Source organism: Canis aureus, chromosome 26 (assembly GCF_053574225.1).
Source record: "Canis aureus isolate CA01 chromosome 26, VMU_Caureus_v.1.0, whole genome shotgun sequence".
Lineage (NCBI taxonomy): Eukaryota > Metazoa > Chordata > Mammalia > Carnivora > Canidae > Canis > Canis aureus.
This window is the reverse complement of record NC_135636.1, coordinates 52,197,428-52,218,520: the sequence shown is the minus strand read 5'-3', so window position 1 is coordinate 52,218,520 and position 21,093 is coordinate 52,197,428. Positions and strand designations below refer to the sequence as shown.

The 21,093-nt window shown below is 58.3% G+C and overlaps 2 protein-coding genes and 1 long non-coding RNA gene across 14 annotated transcripts in view; 2 read left to right on the top strand and 1 right to left on the bottom strand.

Annotated features, from left to right (window-relative positions):
- The window catches only part of DIDO1 (death inducer-obliterator 1), a 49,822-nt gene extending 42,612 nt beyond the window's left edge, over positions 1-7,210 (top strand). For all 5 annotated transcript variants that reach the window (XM_077873853.1, XM_077873854.1, XM_077873858.1 and 2 more), the window contains exon 17: positions 2,650-7,210. In XM_077873853.1, coding sequence (XP_077729979.1) covers positions 2,650-5,723 — 3,074 coding nt within the window. In that variant the 3' untranslated portion in view covers positions 5,724-7,210. The remainder of the gene's footprint in view (positions 1-2,649) is intronic.
- Positions 1-13,631, bottom strand: part of LOC144298686 (uncharacterized) — a 20,928-nt gene extending 7,297 nt beyond the window's left edge. The window contains exons 1-2 of the long non-coding RNA XR_013365624.1: positions 13,494-13,631; positions 372-592 (exon numbers count right to left, since the gene is read on the bottom strand). This is a non-coding gene — a long non-coding RNA (uncharacterized LOC144298686). The remainder of the gene's footprint in view (positions 1-371; positions 593-13,493) is intronic.
- Positions 13,371-21,093, top strand: part of TCFL5 (transcription factor like 5) — a 15,680-nt gene continuing 7,957 nt past the window's right edge. For 2 of the 8 annotated variants that reach the window (XM_077873862.1, XM_077873864.1), the window contains exons 1-5: positions 13,371-14,071; positions 14,977-15,163; positions 15,421-15,583; positions 17,253-17,499; positions 19,368-19,509. In XM_077873862.1, coding sequence (XP_077729988.1) covers positions 13,386-14,071; positions 14,977-15,163; positions 15,421-15,583; positions 17,253-17,499; positions 19,368-19,509 — 1,425 coding nt within the window. In that variant the 5' untranslated portion in view covers positions 13,371-13,385. Of the gene's footprint in view, positions 14,072-14,976; positions 15,164-15,420; positions 15,584-17,252; positions 17,500-17,649; positions 17,752-19,367; positions 19,510-21,093 lie in introns of those variants that run through there. The other 6 variants (XM_077873870.1, XM_077873869.1, XM_077873866.1 and 3 more) reach the window with 6 other exon arrangements.

The window sequence follows — 21,093 nt, the reverse complement described above, 5'->3', positions numbered from 1 at the left end:
GAACTTGGCCAAAGCAGAGAAGCAGCCCTGTGCCCTGGGCTGGAGCCCCCCGTCTCCGCGGCCGCCGCTGCTCTACCCTCGAGCACCCTCTCTCCAGGGGAGCGCTGGCAGCGGGCAGGCCCGCACGCGGCCCTGGCCTGGAGTCTCCCCAGATGTGGGCACCTGTTTGGTCCTGCCCACCGGCCCCCTGCCTGCCACCTGCCCTGTGGCCACATAGGCCATGGTTGAACCCGGGGTACACCCTCCCCTCAGTGAAGCTGGATCCTAAAGCCCAAGGCAGATGAGCGAGTTCTGCTGTTCTGCAGACGTGCACTACTGAGGGGCCTGAGGTAACTGCTGAGGGGCCAGTTACACGTCAGATATTCATGAACCGTATCATGAACACACAGGCAGACGGATGGGTTTTTGTGACCACCCAGTTTAAAGTCTTGGCAAAATTAAAAAGTCACACGGATGCAAGTCTGGAGCTTGGTTCCAATCACAGGTCTGTGCAGATGAGGTGGTTGGGAGTTGCTGCCAGTGTCCAGAGAGCTCGCGTTCTCCAAACAGCCCAAACAGCCGTAAATCCTGAGTCATTTAAGCACCATCTTGCCTGTGATGAATAGGGCAGAAAGGCTGGACGCTGCAGAGTGGGGCCACCAAGGTTAGGGGTCAGCACGTTGAACCCTCGGGGAGTTGGAGTTGCAAGGGCACACTTCACCAGAAGCTGAGACCAGGTCTCCCTGGCGTCAGCACAGGGACTTCCCCGCCACGCTTGCCGACCTGAGACTTGACCCTAAGCCACGGCCCTCTGCGTTGAGTAGTTGCGTGGAGGACAGTCGTGGTGACTTCCCTCCCAAGGCTCCCAGCCCTCGCTCATGCCCGCCCACCCACGTGGCTGAGCACATTCCTTCACTTTGGCTCAGATGTCAGGTTCTTCAGGGAGAGCCAGGCTAGCGGGGCTCCGTGGGGCCCCCTGTGGAGTGCAGGCAGCAGGCGCCTGGTCCGGAGTGGCCATGAGAGCCGCTGCAGCAGCGGATCCTCCCCAAACTGGATGGAGCAAGCAGTCGAATGTCGGATAAATCGCCGTTACAGTGGGAGAGGTGCCATTCTAAGTTAAAATATCCTCGAGTTGTGTTACTTAGGAAACGAACTTGATGGATTACCCTCCAGGTCTGCTGAGCAGGAACGTTTGGATGTGATGCCCCGTGTGGGTTGCCTGACCTTCCAGTCCCCACTCCCTCCTCTGCCAGCCTCCTCCTCTCCTGGATACACTGCTGGGGGGGGGCGGGGGGCGGGCAGGGAGAGAACATTCTGGAAGCCGTGTCTCTGACGAAGGCGGTGGTGAGGTCCTGGTGTGTTAGGAGTGGATGTCTTCAGTGGACATCTCTGCTCTGGCACAGGAGCCTAGGACGCAGGAGGCCTTTCCACGCGGTTGGGAGGGAGGGTAGCACTGTGCTGTGCCCAGAGACGCGGTCTCCCCAGCTCACTGTGGCACACCTGATTTTCCTTCTTGGGGCCGGATGGGCCATCTACCACCCTCTTGTGCTCGCCTGTCAACCCCTCTCTTGGAATTTGGGGAGATGAACAGACATTTTAGAATTCTGTAATGGTGTCCAAAAACAGTATTTGAAGTGACTTGTGATCATCTTTATAACCAAAAAGACTGGGGAAAACTGTACTGATTTTCAGTAAGTAAGGGATGTATATACATTCAGCATAAATATCTACGTGCTACTGATCAGTCGAATCTGTACAATTTGACTTTATCTTACACTACTGACATGATTTTTTGTTTGTGTATCATTTCTCCCTAAAATTATTGTTCTGTGACTTGGGTTTTTTTTGTTTGTTTCTTTTTTGATGTTAGGATTATTATGAGTGTGAGGTGGACAGTTGATACTGAAATATTAACATGCCTGCTAAAATATACGGTTTAGAATGGAATGATCTTTTTTTGTTTAAGAAATTGCTCTCTTTAAGAACTACCCTGTGCCCAGAACCCCCACGTGTTGTCCGCTGCCAGTTTTCTGAGCCCCTGGCACTTGTGTTTCGGCGCCGTGTCCTGTTTACAAAGACCATGAGCATCACTTAGCTCTGGTTAAGTTAATGTTAATTAACTAAATGTCCTCCTAAACCCAAAAGAACACCTATTTTAGCCATTTCAGTCAGCACAGCCCTTCATTCACTGTAACCTGGACACCGGCCGCTAGCGAACTTAGCTAACGGCGTGTGTGGAGGTGAGCATCACAACCACGTTGTACAACTGCCCCCTGAGTGACCTCTAGCTGAATTTATGGACTGCAGCTCCTAAGTTAAGGACAGAGGGCTGTGCAGCAAGAGGCGAATCAGAACAGAGCTAAGATGCAGCTGAAAAACCCTCCTGGTGCGGACGTTGGCATAGCGGCCTTCGCCGCGTACAGCTGCCCTCTGGCACCGGAGCTGGGTGCCGGGCCATGGTCAGGGCCGTGGTCGGGACGCGGGGCCGGCGCGGGTGGCTGCATCCGCGGGCCTTCGCAGTCAGCTTCACACACTTGGTTTTACTTTGCCCGTGAGTTTCGTCCGTCTCCCTGTCCACCCGCGCCCACGCCCGCCCTCAACAGGGTTTGCGTCTGAAAAACAAAGACTGAAGTTAGATTTTTAAATGTGCACACATATTTTGTTTTTCAGGTCTTGAGTCACCACGTCCCAACATAATCCTGGGGTTAGTGATCTGTCAGAGAATAAAACGTCCCTCCAATGCCGGAGAATTAGATAAGGTAGAGGAGAAGCGGAGCCGACTTCAGACCCAGGAAGAAATGGAGGTTTCAGCCTACCCCAAAGTGCCTGCGGCCCCGCAGTCTGAGAGGAAGCCCCCCAAGTCCCAGGTGGGCTCCGGGGACACGACTGTCACCACCACCCCCCCGGGGTCTCCCCCACCGCCACCCCCGCTGCCGGAGCCACCCAGTGCGCCCGCGTCATCGTCATCGTCAGTGTTGAAGATCCTGTCCTCACTCAAACCGGGAGCCGCGGGCCCCGTCCCGCCCCCGCCCCCGCCCCCGCCCGCGGCCGCACCTGCCCCAGCGGCTGCCCCCTCTGCCAATTCCTCCACCTCGAAAACAGCCTCCCCCCTGGAGCACATCCTGCAGACGCTCTTCGGGAAGAAGAAGTCATTTGACCCCCCTGCCAGGGAGCCCGTGGAGACTGTCCCGGCCTCCCACCCAGAGGCCAAGGCCAAGGCCGATGGCGGGCTGCCCGCAGCGCCTCTGCTCGATCCAATTGTCCAGCAGTTTGGTCAGTTCTCAAAAGACAGAGCTTTGGAGGACGAGGAAGACGACAGACCGTACGACCCCGAAGAAGAGTACGGTCCTGAGAGAGCCTTCGACACTCAGCTGGAGCGCGGGAGGCGCCCCGACGCCGAGAAGGCCCCCGACGCCGCCGAGCGGGAGGAGGTGGCCTATGACCCCGAGGATGAGACCATTTTAGAGGAAGCCAAAGTGGCCATCGACGACCTGCCCAACAGAATGTGTGCGGACGGGAAGGGCGGCTCCGCGGAGCGGCCCGGGGAGCCCGCCGCCCCCTCCCTGGTGGAGCAGCAGAAGATGATCGAGGAGCTCAACAAGCAGATTGAGGAGCAGAAGCGGCAGGTGGAGGAGCAGGAGGCGGCGCTGCGGCAGCAGAGGGCGGCCGTCGGGGCCTCCATGGCGCACTTCTCCGTGGCCGAGGCGCTCATGTCACCGCCCCCGAAGGCCTCCCTGCCCCAGGCCGAGCTGTTCCCGCCGCCCGAGCAGCAGACCGCGGGCCGCCCCGCTGCGCTCCCCGGCGCCCCTCCCGCGGCGGGCCCTGGCTGCGACCCGCGGCAGAGTCGGGACCCCCGGCAGGCCCGGCGGCTGGCGGAGCACTGCGAGAGCGAGGCCGGCGCGAGGCCGCCCGCAGCCCGGGACGAGGGAGCGGAGGCCGCCCCGACGGCCAAGCCCGACGGCCCCAGGCCCGAGCGCTCCGAGCGCTCCTCGAGCCCCGCGCTGCCGCCGCCGCCCACAGACAGCGCTCCCTCGGCGGGCCCGGGCGGCACGGCCAGGCCTGCCCGCAAGGTGCTGCTGCCCACGCCCCCCAGCGCCGCCTTCCAGCCCGGCTTCCCTCTGCAGAACGACGGGCAGAGTTTCGCCTCTCCGTTCTCAGGTCCGGCGTGTACCTCTCAGGAGAAATCGGTTGGCTCGTCCCAGTACGAGGATCCGAGAAATGCTCACTTTGCTGAAAAAAGTGACCACCCGGCAGCTGAACCTGACGGAGAGCCGCAGTGCAGACCCGGTGAGGGGGCCGCCACGTTCCCCTCCGCTGGACAGAGAGGAGGGGGCCCTCCGCCCCCGTCTCAGGCCCAGCGTGAGCCAGCACCGCGCACTTTCGGCACGTCGGGGCTTCATGGCCCCAATTTCCAAGGACCAAGGGGGCCAGTCCCTCCGTTTCCAGAAGAGAATATCGTCTCTAATAGCGATGGGCCCCGAGGGCCTCCGCCGGCTAGATTCGGGGCCCAGAAGGGACCCATCCCTTCCCTGTTCTCAGGGCCACACGGGCCACCCCCCTACGGGGACAGCAGGGGTCCCTCCCCCTCCCACCTGGGGGGGCCCAGAGGAGCAGCACCACCCCAGTTTGAAGACCGAAAGGACCCCCACGGGGAGAAAAGGGAATTCCAGGACAACCCGTACGATGACCTGCCCGGGCCTCCCCCTCAGCTTGAAGGACCCGAACAAGCCCAGTTCATGGGAAGTAGAGGCACGGCGCCCTTCCAGTTCGGAGGCCAGAGAAGGCCTCTGCTGTCACAGTTTAAGGGCCCCCGAGGGGGTCCCCCACCTTCTCAGTTTGGTGGTCAGAGAGGCCCCCCCCCTGGCCACTTCGTGGGCCCAAGGGGGCCGCATCCCAGTCAGTTTGAAGGACCCAGAGGCCAAGCACCAAATTTCATGCCAGGACCCAGGGGGATGCAGCCTCAGCAGTTCGAGGAGCAGAGGGTAAGCTCACCCCCGAGATTTGCCAACCCCCGGGCGCCAGCACCCCTTCCGTTTGGCGGACCGAGAGGGTCTGTGCCCTTTCCCGAGAAGAGCGAGCCCACGCCGCCCCGCTTCCACTTCCAGGGCCCGCCGGCGCCGGGGCTGAAGCCGGCACCCAGGCCGCTGCTGGAGCTGCCCAGCCACCCGCCCGGCCACCCGCCGCCGCACAGGCCGGAGCGCTGGGACGAGGCGCCCACACAGGGCCCCGAGGCCGATTTCCGTGAGAGCAAGGGCCACGAGTACCGGGGCCAGGCCTTCGAGGGGCGGCCGAGGGAGCGGTTCGAAGCCGGCCCCAAAGAGAAGCCCCTGGATGAGCCCGAGGCCGCGCTGCCGGAGAGCCGGCCGGGCCGGGCCCTGGAGGAGCGCCGGCGGGAGCGAGGGCGGCGCTGGAGCCGGGAGCGGGACTGGGAAAGGAGCCACGAACGGGGCCGGCACCGCGACAAGGACCCCGGCCGCGAATGGGACCGGAGCCGGGAGCGCGGCGCAGACAGGGACCGCGGGCGGGAGCCGGAGCGGGCGGCCGAGTGGGGCCGGAGCCGGGAGCGCAGCAGGAACCGCGAGCGGGAGCGCAGGCGGGAGCGGGAGCGGTCTCGCAGCAGGGAGCGCGGCCGGGACCGGACCCGGGAGCACGGCCGGGAGCGCAAGGACCGCAGCAAAAGCAAGGAGGGCGCCCGCGACCCCAAAGCTGAGGCCCCTCGCGCTGCGACCCCCGCTGCGACCTAGCGGCCGCGCTGCCCGAGCCCCGGGGGCCGCCCTCCCCTCCGGAGGAGCTGGCGCCGGAGCTGCGAGCACGCCGTTTGCAAAGAGCTATGGACTGAGATGCAGGATAGAATATTCTGCACATCAAAAATTACTGTAATTTTGTGTATAGTGGTTTCTTATAAAATTTCACATCTTTACAATTCTGATGCTTTTAAAAAAAACTAAGAACTCAGTATTTCCATTTAAAATTACTGAAATGGGAAAGTGTACGGAAGCATATTGCTTTTTCAGATTATAAAGTTATCTTTTCCAATAACTTGACTATAGTAAATTTTAAGGGAATTTCAGTGGACCTTAGAGCCATACCGTTACTGACATCTCATCTGTATCTCTGTTTCTAAAAGCTGCTGTCACAGGCTCTGCGGGAGCACGCAGGCCTGGGGAGGGGGCCTTCTGCTCCTCCCTGGGAGGCTGAGAAAGACAGAGCTCGCAAATGCGTTTTTCTTTTGTCATAAAGAAATTTGAATTACAAATTTCGACCAGGAAACAAAACATTTCTTAGTTTTGCTCTGTTTTTGTATAACACCTTCTACATTTTTTTTCTCAAATAGGATTAAAAGCAACATCTGAGTAGAAATTGTTGCGTTTTTTAAATAGCAATTTATTGAAAAAGGTGTATCCTTTACCAGCCTAAAGAGAGTGAGAAAAGAAGCCAATTAAGTGTACTTTAAAACAGGGGTGGGTGGGGGGTGGCTTTGATTTGAATAATTAGGAGCATTTTGTTTGTGAAACTTGACCATCCGAGCAGCCCGTCCTGTGGCCCAGGGAAAGCACCAGCTTTTCCACCAGACTATTACACTGTCCGGTGATGCATTTTAAAGTTTGTCGTTGAAAATGGAACAGTTATTTGTGTGAAGTCTAAGATGGAAAACGGTGACAGTAGCTCTAGCTCGAGAACAATAAGCCAGGAGGCTGTTGACCAAAACAGTGTCCTGCTCCTTGTCGCGTATTTTCAAGTACTTCCGAAGCGGGAAATAGAGAAAACCTTGCTAATTTATTTGACTGTACAAATACACTTTGATAATTTTTTATATTTTCATAAACTTACTTTTGCAAGTGTAAAGTTAGAGAATTTCATTCATTCTTTGGAGTCTATTCCATTGTACATCACTACAGATTTTTCACTTTCTAGCACAAATGTTCAAATGATAAAGACACAGAGAACTCAATGACTCAGTGGTTCCAGACCAAGTGTCAGTAGGTTCAGTTGCATTGACGTGGTGTCAAGTTCCAACATCTACTATGATGTGAAGGGTTTTTTACATGTATTACAAATTTTTCTAATTTAAATACACAAATGTAAAAATCAAGTGTGTTTCTTTAGGTTTACTTGATAGAAATTTCTGTAAATTGTATTTTATATTGCAAAGTATGATATCACTGTACATTAAAACACGCAATTCCATAGGTTTTGTTACTTGAAGTAGAATAAATGTCTACAGAAGGTTTTCTGTCCCTCATGTGCAGTCACTTTTCCCTGTTGGGACTTTGGGGCTGGACGGGCTGCCCTGGCGGCTGATGTGCTCCCCCCCCCCCGCACCCCTGCGCCCTCCCTCGGCAGATGTTCTATGCTGACGACCCCCAGACCACTCTGCTCCGCATGGCTAGACGCAGCCAGTGCCCAGTGCTGCCGTGGCGGGCTGCTCGGGGAGCACTGCTAAGCAGAGCGGGGGCCTGGGCCGGGCGGCGGCCGTCGCGGTCCCTTCGGGTGCCTACACGCGTGGCGGGGGCCCTGCCTGTGAACTGCAGCTAATCCCTGCTGCCCATAAGCAACCTCCACCTGGTGACCCCTGTGCCAGGGCGTCACCTCCTCGGCATGTGCATCCCTGACTCCCCGGTGCGCAGAAGCAGGGAAGACATCCCTCCGGCAGGACGGGTCCCATCCTGGGTGGAGGGGCGGCAGCAACAGACTGGGGTCCTCGCCAAGCGCGCAGCCAGCCATGGAGGGCCCCAGACGCAGAGCGATCAAGGGGGTTCCACGGGGGACCCGGTGTGGGGCAGCCCCCTCCCCAGGCCACTGTCGCCTCCGAAGGATGTGTTGTCCAAGCGTGCGACAGGCCTGCCCCTTTGGGGGTGCCTGGAGGGGCCAGCCCTGAGCTCGGAGGGCCTCTGCACCCAGCTGCTGGCAGCCGAGCCCTGCAGCTCCAAGACCCCTGCCCACAGGACAGACGGCGCCAAGGCCACTGTCCCAGGGCTTCCCCAGTGCGTCCGGGGACGAGGCCCGTCCCAGGGCCTCAGTCCACCATCATACGCGCCTCAGAGGCTTGGCCTCGTCTGTGTTCGCCCCACAGCCCGCCTTTCACAGGCTCCACAAAACCCTCACGTGGCGCCAGGCAGCTCTGCCCTCCCCCTGCCATCCGTCATCCCCACCCCATGACCACGTAGCCAACGTCACCATGATGCAGGCTCGCTGAGCTGCATGCGGCTCCCCAGAAACCCGGCCGGGAGGAGTGCGGACGCGGCCAGCCAGGGCAGTCCCCGGGCCCTGGACATCGCGGTGCCCGTGGGGACCCTCCGCGGACAGCCAGCGGAGCCCGTTCCCAGACGGCTCACGGGTGCCGGGCCCCCCAGCAAGTCCAGGGCCCCGGCTGCTGGGGTGGGTGGTGGCCGCAGGCCCCTGGGGGAGGCAGGAGCACCCACACGCCCCGTGACTTGCCCGGAAGTGCTGGTCACGGGGGTTTTCCCTGAACCTTCTTCCCCTCTGCTTCTCCTTCACAAAATCGGGACTCTACACGTTCTTACATCTTTGCTGCACGTGTTTTATCCTGGGCGGCTCCCAAAGGCATCGAGTCGTCATCAGAAGCATTATTCGTGTTTTCCACGTTGTTCAGAAGGTTCACACCCTGCTGCTTTCGAGAGGATGAAAGTGGATGCTCCCTGCAGGTCCGAGGCCCTAAGATCTGTCCCCGCGCCCCGAGGCCCCAGAAACACGCGTTCCTGATGGTATTTCCAGCCCCTCTCCTCTGTGCAAGTGTGGCCGACGTGCAGGGATGTATCACCAAGGAGCTACAGTCAGGAGCCCAAGGAGGAGATTGAGAGGTTTCTGTCCGCCTGCCTCACAGGAACCTAGAGCCAGGCACTCCCAAGGGGGACACCCGGCCTCTGCTTGTCACTTTGTCCTCATGGCTGCAAGAAGGCTCCCCTGCAGCCATCACATCGTCCCCTCCCTGCCCTAGAAGCCAGCAGAAGAGACACAAGCTCCCGGGCACACCTGCCCCACCTGCTCCCCTTGTGGTCAACGCTGTCACACAGCCCCCCCAGGGGACTGCCGCTGCAACAGGGGCGGCCTCAGGCACCACGGTAGGAAGGGCAGGTGCTACACTTGCCGGTTTCTCATCAACGACCTCAAATTAAATTCCCATCACCCAGCAGGCCAGTCACCAGACACCGACCCCCAAAGCACATCAGCAACAGGACCATGTCACCCCCGAGGGGCCAGAGCTGGCTCCGGGGTGCGGATCTCGGTGGCTGTGACGGCGTGTGGCCCTTCCAGGAGCCCAGCACCCTGACGCGCGGCCCATCGGGCGCCAGAATGTCCTGGCAGAGCAAGGCAGCTGAGGAAAGTCTGTGGGGGCCCCGGGGAGTCACCAGGCTCCAAGGGGTGGGAAGTGGCCCGAAACAGAGGAGGATGCTCCCGCATGACGGTCGGTAAGCAGCCCTCTCCGGTGCCCATGCGGGGCCTCGCAAGTCCCCTCTGTCCCCGCAGGGGCACCCAGAGTCGTGCGGGCACCTCGATGCGCCAAGTAAGGGGAAGAAGGCAGACCCATCATGTGACACACAGGTGGGATCCAACTCAGGGGGCAGGAAACGGGGTGGGGTCAGGGGGCCTGCCCCAAGGGGCAGCGGGGAGTCTGGGCGGGGGTCGGGGGGGCCCCCCCGTTGGGCGGGGCAAGGCCCGCCGCTGTCCACACTGCTGATGTCAGACGCCAGAGGCCAAGAGCGCAGAAGGATACAGCGCGCGCAGATGTGTCTCCCAAGTCTGCGTGGTCCTCGTCCCGCATCTGGCCGCATCTGGCCGCAGGGCCTTCTTCACCACCTGGCCCGCGCTCCATGCCCGAGACCACCGCTGCGTCCTCTGGACGAGGCTCTCTCCCCCTCGGACTGCGTCTTCTAGAACTGGAAGTTGCAGGAACAGGCAGCCAAGATCCCGCTCGTGGCTCAGAGGCGCTAACGGTGAGAGGAGCCAGCGCACTTCCACCCCTTGATTCCCAGATCCGTGAACCCCGGCTGCGCACGGGGAGCTGCATAAGCCGGTTGCCCACTTAGCACATACGCCATTTCCTGGAAGTCACTGCAAGGTGAGGGCCTGCAAGGTGAGGCTGCCCAGCTGGCACCGTGACCCAGTCTGCAAAAGGCCGTCACGTGCGCCCATCAGAACCGTCAAAAGCCAGAACATGACACCAAGGGGTGGCGAGGGTGCGGAGCAGCAGGTGATGTCACCCGTGGCCGGCGGGAACGCTCTGGGAGACGGGCTGCAGGTTTCTTTTTTTTTTTTTTTAATTTTTTTTTAATTTTTATTTATGATAGTCACAGAGAGAGAGAGAGAGGCAGAGACATAGGCAGAGGGAGAAGCAGGCTCCATGCACCGGGAGCCTGATGTGGGATTCGATCCCGGGTCTCCAGGATCGCGCCCTGGGCCAAAGGCAGGCGCCAAACCGCTGCGTCACCCAGGGATCCCCTGGCTGCAGGTTTCTTACAAAACTCTTATCACACGGTCCACAGCCGCTCTTGTTGGCATTTATCCAAAGAAGTAGGAGACTCCGGTCCACACAAAACCCTGCCCGCGGGTGTTGATGGCAGCTTTATTCATGACTGCCAGGGCTCAGAAGCAACCAAGAGCCCTCCAGTGGGGGACGGCTGCGTGAACTGCGGACTGTCCAGGCGGGGGGGTGTTGCTCAGGCTAAGGAGGAACGAGCTGTCAGGCCACGAGAGACACGGAGGAGCCCTCCACGCACATCACGAAGTGAAAGAAGCCAATCCGAAAAGGCTGCACACTGCATGATGCCAACTACACGACGTTCTGGAAGAGGTAAAATTATGGACACAGGAAGATCCGTGGCTCCCAGGGCGGCAGGGGAGAGAGGGATGAACACACAGAGCACAGAGGAGTTTTAAGGAAAACACCCAGCACGCGACCCAACACACACACCCTGCGCGCGTCTTGTTAAATTTACACGCAAGGATATATTTTTCAGCGATTACAAAGGGCGTTGATTTTAGCCGCCGTGTGCGCAGGTTCGTTGCTGGCTTTGGGCCACAGTGAGCTCTGAACGGTGTTCTAGTCCGTGACCTCGGTGAAGTCCCTCGGCAGCTCTTCCCAAGGATTCCGTAGGCTTCCTACAGAGCCCATCACGTCGTCTGCAAGGAGCCAGCTACACCTCCGGCTGGACGCCTTCGCCGCCGCTCGCTTTCCCGCGCCGAGCAGAGCCCGTAGCAGGAAGCTGAACACGAGTAGTGCCGGGGGACGTCTCTGCCTTTCTCCGAACCTGGGGCGGGACATTCAGTCTCGTCCTCTTACGTACCGTGCTAGCTGCAGTTATTTCAGAGATGCCCCGGACCACGTGCGGGAAGTTCCCTTCCCTTCGTGGCTTGTAGAGTTTTGTTCTGCTTTTTAATCAGAAATGGATGTTAGATCTGTCAAACGCTTTTTCCCCCCGTTTCGGTCGGTTAACATAGTAAAGGATGTTGGTTGATTTTCTTTCTTTTTAAAATATTTTATTTATTTGACACAAAGAGAGCAAGCACAAGCGGGAGGGGGGGAGGGGGAGGGAGGCGGGAGAAGGAGAAGCAGGCTCCCCGCTTGGCAGGGAGCCCACTGTGGGGCTTGATCCCAGACCCTAGGATCGTGACCCAAGCCAAAGGCAGGTGCTCAACCAACCAAGCCACCCAGGCGCCCTGGCGGATTTCCAAATGCAAACAAATGTTGTCTCACTGGAATAGGTTCTATTTGGTTGCAATGCATCATTCTCTTTAAGAATCCTCTTCGATTGATTCAATTTGTGAAGATCGTATGAAGAATTTTTGCAGGTTTGTTCACGTCCGACATTGCTCTACGGTTTTATATTCCTGCAATATCTTCACGTGGCTTTGAAATCAAGCCACGCTGGTTTCACAGAATGCATATTTGTGGAACGGTTTCACGTGCGACGCTTACTCTCCTGACGCGTGGCTCACACAGAGGATGCGCTTCTTGTTCTCACCGTGGGTCCAGAGCCACTCAACTGACTTTAGGACCTACCATGGGTCTTCCCGTAGATAATGACCATGTGTGCCGTGCTGCCCTCCCTTGACCCGTAGTCCTTTCTTCACGGTCCCTCTCAAACTGTTTTCTTGCCTGCCCTTTTGGGGCAGAAGCCTGCTCTGTGCTCACAGTAGCCACGGCTGGACCCTTCCTCACCCCTGCACCCTAGGCTCGGCCTGGATTCTCAGGGCTGCCTCCGGAGGGGGGAGGCAGGCAGAGCCACTGGGAGTGACGCGGACTTTAGAAAAGCAGGTTTGGTCCTCTGTTCACATTTATGGTGCAAACTCCGGGAAAGCCAGACCTCCTCACATTTCACGTCTAAGCAAAAGAAGCCTCGAAGACTCACATCTGCAAGAAGTCCACCCAAACAAGAAATAAAAAAGCGCCGTGGGTGCCAAGGGTCCCTGCTCCCGGGGGTGAGAAGCCACACTGCACCCCCTCGGCGATCTGGCTGCGGGGAGGGTCCTGTGACCCAGCGCCAGGCCCGTGGGACGCGGTGGCTCCCAGGTCCCACCCGGGCCTAGATGAGGATCCGCCTTTCCACACGGTCCCGATGACTCCGCGAGGGGTCTGCGTGGGCGCCACGCTCGGGACCCTCCAGGCCTCGCCCACGTCATTCCGTGCATCTCGTGTCTCTCTGATTCCGGTTCTCAAGCCGATGCACCGCAACCACCCGCGCAGGCTTCCGTGCCCCGCGGGGGGGGCCGAGCTGGGACCCGGCTCCTGCTGCACGACGCCCGGGACCGAGGGCGCCGCTCCCTGCCGAGGCCGCTTTCGGCCGAAGGAAAGCAAAAAAGCAGTGTTGAGACCGCGTGCGCGGCACGACGTCGCCTTTGTTCCGAGGGAGGGCGCGGCGCGGGAGCACGGGGAGCACGGCGGCCGCAGGTGCGAGCGACTGTCAGCAGGCGCGGCCGCGGGGTCACCCAGGTGCACGGAGCCGAGGCCGCACCTGCGAGGGGCTGGAGCGCGCGCACCCTTCCCGCCCGGCCCGGCCCCGCCCCGAGCTGCGCGCGCAGCCCTCGCCCCGCCCAGCCCCGCCCAGCCCCGCCCACACCTGCGCGCGCAGCCCGCTGCCCCGCCTCCCTCATCTCGGCCCTGTCCGACCCACCCCGGCTCCGCCCCGCCCACACCTGCGCGCGCAGCTCCCGTGGCGGCCGCGGCCGGGGGCGGGGCGGGGCGGGGCGGGGCGGGGCCCGGGCGGTTGGCGGGGGCGGGGCCGGGGGCGGGGCCGCCGCGCAGGGGGTGGGGTTTCCGTTGCGGGGCGGGGCGGCGCAGGCGCGCTGCGGGCCGAGCGGTTTCCCGCCCCCAACGTCGCCCGGCGAGGCCGCGCCGGCCCGGTGCCCGCCGGCCCCGCCCCGCGCGCCCCGCCGTTGGCGCCGGCATGTCGGGCCCCGGGCCGCGGGAGCCGCCGCAGGCGGGCGGGCCGGCGGGCCCCGAGGGCGCGGACGCGGCGCCGGGCGAGGCGGGGCTGAGCTTCACGACCACCGACCTGAGCCTGGTGGAGATGACGGAGGTGGAGTACACGCAGCTGCAGCACATCCTCTACTCGCACATGGAGGCGGCGGCGGCCGACGGCGAGCTCGACGCGCGCCTCAGCTCGGCCTTCCTGGCGGCGGCGGCCCCGGGCGCGGCGGCGGCGGCGGCGGCGGCGGGGGGCGCGGCGGCGGGGGGCGGGGGCGCGGCGCCCGTGTACCCGGTGCTGTGCCCGCCCGCGCTGGCCGACGGCGGCTTCGCGGGCGCCGCGCCCTGCCTGGGCCACGTCGACTTCCAGGAGCTGCGCATGATGCTGCTGAGCGAGGCGGGCGCCCCCGCCGCGCCCGCCGCGCCCGCCGCCCCCGCCCCCGCGCCCGCGGAGAAGACGCCCGGCGCCGACGGCCCGGGTCCGGGAGCGCCGCGGCCCAAGGTGCCCGACGGCGGCGGCAAGGAGAACGCGGAGGGCGCGCCCGAGGCGCGGGCCAAGTCGGCCGTGCGGGTCCGCCTGGAGGACCGCTTCAACAGCATCCCCGCCGAGCCGCCGCCCGCCCCGCGCGGCGCGGAGCCCCCCGAGCCCGGCGTGGCGCTCAACAAGTGGGTGTCCCCCCGCCGCCCTCCCGGGGGCCGGGCGCTGGGGGGGCGCGGGGGCGCGGGGCGCGGGGCGGGCCCGCCGGTGAGTGTGCACCGCCCGTGCACCCCGTGCGCCGCCCCCGCCGCCGCTGCGGCCTCCGCTGTGTGCCCGGCTGGGCCTGGGTGTGCGCGGCGGCCCCCAGCCCCCTCTGGCCGGCGTCTCCAGGGGGGCAGGCCCCGCGGGGTGCCCCGTGCACGTGCCCGCGAGCCGACGGAGTGCAGATGCCTACCCCGGGCGGGCCCTCTGCTCTGCACCCCGAGTGCACAGGCGCTCTGAGGACCCGAAGCTTTTGCGCCGAATTATCCACCTAAATATCAGGAGGAGCGTATCCCCCCCCCCACACACACACACACTGGCTCAGGCCATCAGGCCAGGGGGGCTCCACACACAGATGAGCCTTGGGGGAAGGAAAGTGTCCTGTTGTGAGGCTTGGATGACACAAGGCACCTTCACCCTGTAGCCGGGATGCCAGCCCGTTGGTCACGTCCCAGACACGTCTGCTGCAGGGGAGCAGCCCCTGCTGGGGTGGCGCCTCGGCTTCCTATGCCTCGCACCCCTGTGGTTTTCCCCCATTTTGCCCCTAGTCATCAGATTTTGGAGAAAGGTCATAAAGAGATGGAGAGAGACTGGCGTCAGGTGACGTCTAGCCCCGTGGTCCTCTGTGAGGAAGAAGTTTGAGCTTGTCCCCTGCATCGCTGGTGGATCACTGTTCTCTAGAGGTTTCCACGAGGAGGGGGCTCATCCTGCCCGGTCCGAGCTGCCTAGAAATCCCGGTGCTATCCGGGAGAGTGCTGGTGATCGCAGCGTTCGGGACCCTCGGCCTGCCACACGTGGTTCACGCGTCTCCGGGTCCCCTTTGTCTTGGCAGTTTGGTGACTCTTATCCGACATCCTTCCGAATTCATGAACGTTCCTCTTCACCAGCAGCAGAACAAATGCACGACGTTGGTGAAAAATAAAACCGCGGCGGCCGCCACCGCCTTACAGTTTACCTGCCCTCTGTTCACGGCGAATGCCTGCTCCGCGGCCGGGGGATCGAGCCTCTCACAGACGCAGGTAAGCGACAGGCCCGTCACGTGCTGCGCTTTTGTACGAAATGGATTTTATTTTCATCAGGTCCGAAGGATTTGGTTTTCTTTCATCGAGCTTAATAATTTTTAAGATCAAGAGCGTCGGTGGGGTTTGGGAAATCTTACAATCCTCAATGTGCCTGAAGTTACCCGAATTGCGTTAACACCTTTGACGTAACCTGGGTTAGATGCATTTGATTTGTGTGCATGATGGTAAACTTCCTGTTGCTTCGTTTTCTCCAGGGCTCTGGTAACCCATGTTCTATACTCGAAGCTGCCAAGCATCAGGACATCGGATTGCCTAGAGCATTTTCTTTCTGTTACCAGCAGGAAATTGAATCCACTAAACAGACTTTGGGCAGTAGAAACAAAGCTTTGCCTGAGCAGGTTTGGATTAAAGTAGGAGGTAAGCCATAAAGCAGAGGGAGCACTGCCCTGCTGGCATCCTGGCCCTGGTGGGGAGGGGGAGAGGCCGCGGGCGAACATGAAGTGGTCTTGGAAGCGTATCTCTACTTGGGGGACTCTTCTTCCTCCCCTTTCTCCCAGTCATTACACTTTTGAACATTCTTTTGAGTTTCAGACATCTGATACTGTTTTAAAAGATTTATCCATGTATTTCAGAGAGAATGAGCACACAAGCGGGGGAAGGGGGAAGTGGGGGAGGAGGAGAGAGAGAACCTCCAGCAGACTCCCCATTGAGTATAGAGCCTGATGTGGGGCTGGATCCCACCCTGAGATCACGACCTGAGCAAAACTTAGGACTTGGCCGCTCAACCAACTGAGCCACCGAGGCGCCCCTCAGACATTGTTTTTATGCTTAGTATGGAAACACTGAGTTTAGGGGCGGCTTTTTCTTTCCAGTAACCTCTGTAAACAGAAAAATGATGGACTTACATGAATTTTCAGTTTCCTTCAAGTTGCTGAAAGCACTTAATAGTTGTTGTTTTATTTTTTCATATTTTATATTTCGTGAGTGAGGCAGGAGGCTGAAGTCTACCAGGAGCTTTAGGAGACAATCTGCAGATTGAGTTGGGAGCGAGAGGCCATAAGGTGATTCAGAAAGTGTTAGAAATTAACTGCTGAAGGCCGACTTCGCTCACCTTGAGAGCGAGCTCATAAACCCTTTCCTCCTGCAAACAGGTTATTTTTCGGCTTAACAAAATAACATTAAGCTTTTCCAGAGCTGATGCGGGTAGGGCCGGGATGGAGTGCCGCACTCCTCAAGGCAGTGGGACGTTCTCCTCGTTAGCACTTTTTTACACAGAAGGATGCGCTATCATTTGCGAAGGGAAAGGCTGATAGTAAAATAAACCATGTGCTAACTCCTCAGCTTCAGGAGCAGAATATTCCCAACGCTGTGAATTCCCCGCCATGTCTTCCTTGCAGGTCCTGTTCTGAGAGTTGTGTGTAGGGAGCCTCTTGCCACAGAGACTCTGGTTTTGTTTGGCGTCTCAGGAAGGCACATCAGCGCGCATGCTAGTTAGGCGCCGGCGGTTCTCCGAGTGGTGGGATTTGCCGTGTTCCTCTAGCATGAGTAAGAGCTGTGGTGTGACTCCTCCTCCCATGGGCGGAATCACTTGTCAGCTGAGGGCACATGTAACCATCAGGCACTTAGGTCTTGTCCTCTTCTGAGCATGGCAGGGAGAGTACCGGCTGTCACGTTTGAATAATTGTATAAAAGAAAATCCTTGGGAGAACGGTTTTTGGGTTTTTTTTTCCCCATTCTGAACATCAGAAAAATCGAACAAGTCTTGGTTTCTCTATTCATAGGTGGCAGCTAACTCCTGTTGATGAGAAAAGGGACTTTGACAAGGTTATGTACTGAGTACATAATACTCAGTGTCTTAAAGATTTATGTTCACTGTTGTGGTTTGGAGCTTGGAGCTTTGTGCTAACTGCTTGCTTGCACCAGTTACTGTAGTGGGTACAGCTCTTCCCGTTCCATTCTGGGTGTTCCTTGCCTGTTCACGTGTCTATTTTGGACTGAAAAATGCCACAAAATACGTTCAGCATTAACGGGGACAAGTTAAATTAAATAAAAAATTAAAATACCACTTTTTTCTTCTTTTGCAAAGAAGAAGCGCTATGTAAGCAAGCCATAAATAAGAGGAATCGGAGTAGAATACGTCAGCTGGACACAAATGTAGAACGAAGAGCCCTTGGAGAGATTCAGAACGTGGGCGAAGGCTCCACCGCCACACAGGGCGCTTGGCCGCCCGCGGAGTCCTCGCAGGCAAACCTCGGGGAGCAGACCCAGAGCGGGCCCCAGGGAGGAAGGTCGCAGCGTAGGGAGAGGCACAACCGCATGGAAAGAGATAGAAGGTAATGCGTGTGATTGCTCGTCAACACGCAAGTTTACTATAGGTACTAGCCGTAATCGGCAAGTTAGTCATGAACAGTAGTTTAGCTATTTCAAAATGTGTGCAAAGTGGAGAAGAGTGGCCAGAGTAAATGTTGACTTTGTTTTGCTAGGTGGATCGGGGTCCCCAGGATCACCCCTAGGCTTGAGGATTCATTACGAAGACTTACGGCTTTGAATTATTACAGAGAAAGGACACAGCAAACTTAGCAAAGGTGCCTGGGGAGGAGTCCAGGGAGCCAGAGGCGAGCTCCCAGGTGTCCCCTCCCAGGGGACTCCCAGATGCACTCCGCTCCCCCAGCACCGGGTCCCGAGCCGGGGAAAATGTTGCCAGCTGGGAATGCTCGCGAGAGACACGGTGCCCCGAGATTGCCCTGGCGGGGCGGGTCATGGAGGCATTCCCTACCTGGCGAGCCGCCAAACCCCGGGCCCCCAGAAGGAGAGCCAGCGCTCAGCATGAGCCCTGTTGTTTGTACAGACATTTTAAGCACAGTTAGGCACCTAACTAATGGTGCTGGGAACCCTCCTGAAATCCCAGTTCCCAGAGGCCTCAGGGGCCGGCCTCGTGAGTGGGCCTCCAGCAGACAGCTGGGCTGCACACCAGGGCACCGGCTTTGCCTGGTTCTTCTAAGAATGTTGGGGAAGAAGGGGTGTAAAACTGTTATTTAGGTCGTTTTATTTGCAGAATTTATTTAGATTTCATGTAGAACCAAAAGGTGGTTAATTTTTCTCTGTTTCAGGTGGGTTTTTACCTGATGTTTCTTTAAGTTAATTAACTGAATCATTTGCGGGGTACTTTGGACCAGTTTCCTTTCTATAGCACGGGGCAAGGCAAATACTCAACTTGGAAGCTCCAGGGTTGACCTAAGGCAATTTCTTTCTTTTTATGGGATATTCCAGCTAGCTAGCCAGCCAGCGATCGTTCTTAGACCTGTACACACACACACAGTCTCTCTCTCTCTGTCTCTCTGTCTCTCTGTCTCTCTGAAGGATGTTGTGTGAACAATGAAGAAGAGCTTTCCTACTCTGGCGTTTCATCCACATTTACTGAGTACTTACGTGTAGGACCCTTACACCGTGTGTGGACACCCTGACATTCCCTAGGTTCACACACTGCAGGCTCACCACCTCTCCGGCTCTTGTCTGTAAAGTAGAGCTACGTCCTGCAGTCAAACACATGGGTGTGGAAAGGGTCTGGCTCTGTCTAGAAGTTCGAGAACGCGTCAAAATGCCAGCTGTCGTGTTGGCCTTATGAGGTTGCCACGTCAGAGCCCAAGTGTGCATGTGGGAAGGTGGGCATCAAGGGTCGTGCTGCGCAAGCTTCTCCGTGTCAGCTTCTCTAGGACCTGGCATTACACTGAGTATCATCCGTGAGACTTAAAATGGCCTAATCGTAAGACTCAACTTGTGATTTAACTTATCTCTCTAAAAAAGAATTACCTCTAAAGAGACGGGGTTTCAGGACGTTAGCAGGCTGGTAGTCTGTGATCCTTTTTTGAACCGGGACCCCGTTGGAGATCAGAGCTTGACCTCTAGCTGTGGGTGAGTTCCTTGGCACATGGAGAGTGGGGTGGTAACTTTTGAGTGAAAAAACATCTACCCAGAAAAAGCACACACAGAATTTTGCTTCCAGTTTTGGGGGTTTGGCTCCATCCCTGGTCTAGAGACTTGAACCTGGCCCTTGCTCCTGGCCCATGAGAAGTCTGTGGGGAGGAGCCTGCAGCAGGACGGCCCTGCGGTACCAGCGGAGCGCGGTCCCCGAGCCCCGGTGCCAGGCCGGGAGACGTTTGCTTCCACTTCTCAGCTTGATTACTTTGGGTTTTGACTGTAGGCGCAGAATCCGCATTTGCTGTGATGAGCTGAACCTTTTAGTCCCGTTCTGCAACGCGGAGACGGATAAGGCGACCACCCTGCAGTGGACCACAGCGTTTCTAAAGTACATTCAGGAAAGACATGGAGATTCTCTGAAAAAGGTCAGTGTTCAGGGCAGATTATCAGAATTTTACGAATGTTTTCAGTGATCTTATTTATCGTTTTTTCCCTAAGGTATCCCAGAGTGTCCTTTGTTCCCTGGAATCCAGCGTCAGATACTGAGTTCACTGGGAACGAGCTCCGCTCGTTAATGTGGTAACTCACCGTTTACCACAGTAATAATCACAGCCTGGGTTGGTTCACTCACCAAGTGACTCACCAAGTGACTGGTAGCAGTCGTCAGATAACACGTTGAGCACCTGCCGTATGCAGCAGCTTGTATGGGGCTTGAAGGGGCTTCAGGGGTGATGACATTTTCAGCCTCTGAGAACTCTGTGAAGGGACAAAACAAGAATAGGTAAGAATTAAGGAGGGGAGAGAGGCAGATAAACGTGAAGCAGTCTGAAATTCAAATGCATTCAAAGACGGAGAAGAGAGACCCTTTCACACGCTGGGTGACGGGATGACGTGGGGGCTTTGGGGCCCGAGCACCTGGCTCCTCGGGCAGCCGGCACTGCCCTGACCCTGTCTGTTCGGCCCCAGGGGCAATCCCAGCGCGTGAGTGCGGCTCGTGGGGGACGGAACACGTGGTGTGAGTGGGAGTCCGGCCGCCCCCTCCTTGGTGGCTCAGATGGAGGGACGGAGGCGTTCACTGCCTTGGCTTCAGTGCTCTGCCCCGGGGGGCCTCGACTCCAGGTACCGGCGTCGGCGTGCTGGTGGTCAGGGGGAGTGCCGATGAGGCCTCAGGTGAAACCAGCGCACCCTGATTCTGGTGCTGTCGAAGCCGCTGTGTGGCCGCAGCATCTGTTAGGGACCGAGCTGAGGTGGGTGCACACTCATGGGAGCCTTTTAAAAAGAGCCTGCTGTGTCCAGATCCTGGCGGGGGTCTGTGTTTCTGTTGCCCCCTCTGACTCCGCGTGGTCCTCACGGTACGTGAGCTGTGGGGTTTCATTGTACGTGTGATCGCGATTGAGTGACATTTGTGTCACATTCCTCCTGATTAGATCATTTATGTTTATCATACAGGTACTCTTTGATGTTATTTGTTAGAGGCAGACTGTTAAGTTTAATCAAAATAAAGCTTTTATGTATATTTTTATCGCTTTTTAAATCTTAATTCCAGCCATTTAATACAGCGTAATATTAGTTTCAGGGGTACAATACAGTGGCCCCGCACTTCCATACCTCACCTGGTGCTCATCACAACAGGTGCGCTCCTTCAGCCCCCAGCCCTGCCCTCTGGTGACCTTCAGTGTGTTCACTAGGGTTAAGATTCTGTTTCTTGCTTTGTCTTTCTTTTTTCCCTTTGCTCATCTGTTTTGTTTGTTTAAATTCCACGTATGAGTGAGATAATGTATTTAATTGTCTTTGTCTTTCCACAGTTTGGCTGTGGGCATTGCTGCTGTAAACGTTGGGATACAGGAGCCCCTTCTAATCTGCATTTTTGTACCCTTTGGGGTAAATACCCAGTAGTGCCATTGCTGGGTCGTAGGGTGGCTCTGTTTGTAACTCTTTGAGGACCCTCCACGCTGATCTCCAGAGCGTCTGCACCAGCCCGCATCCCCACCAGCAGCGTGAGAGGGCTC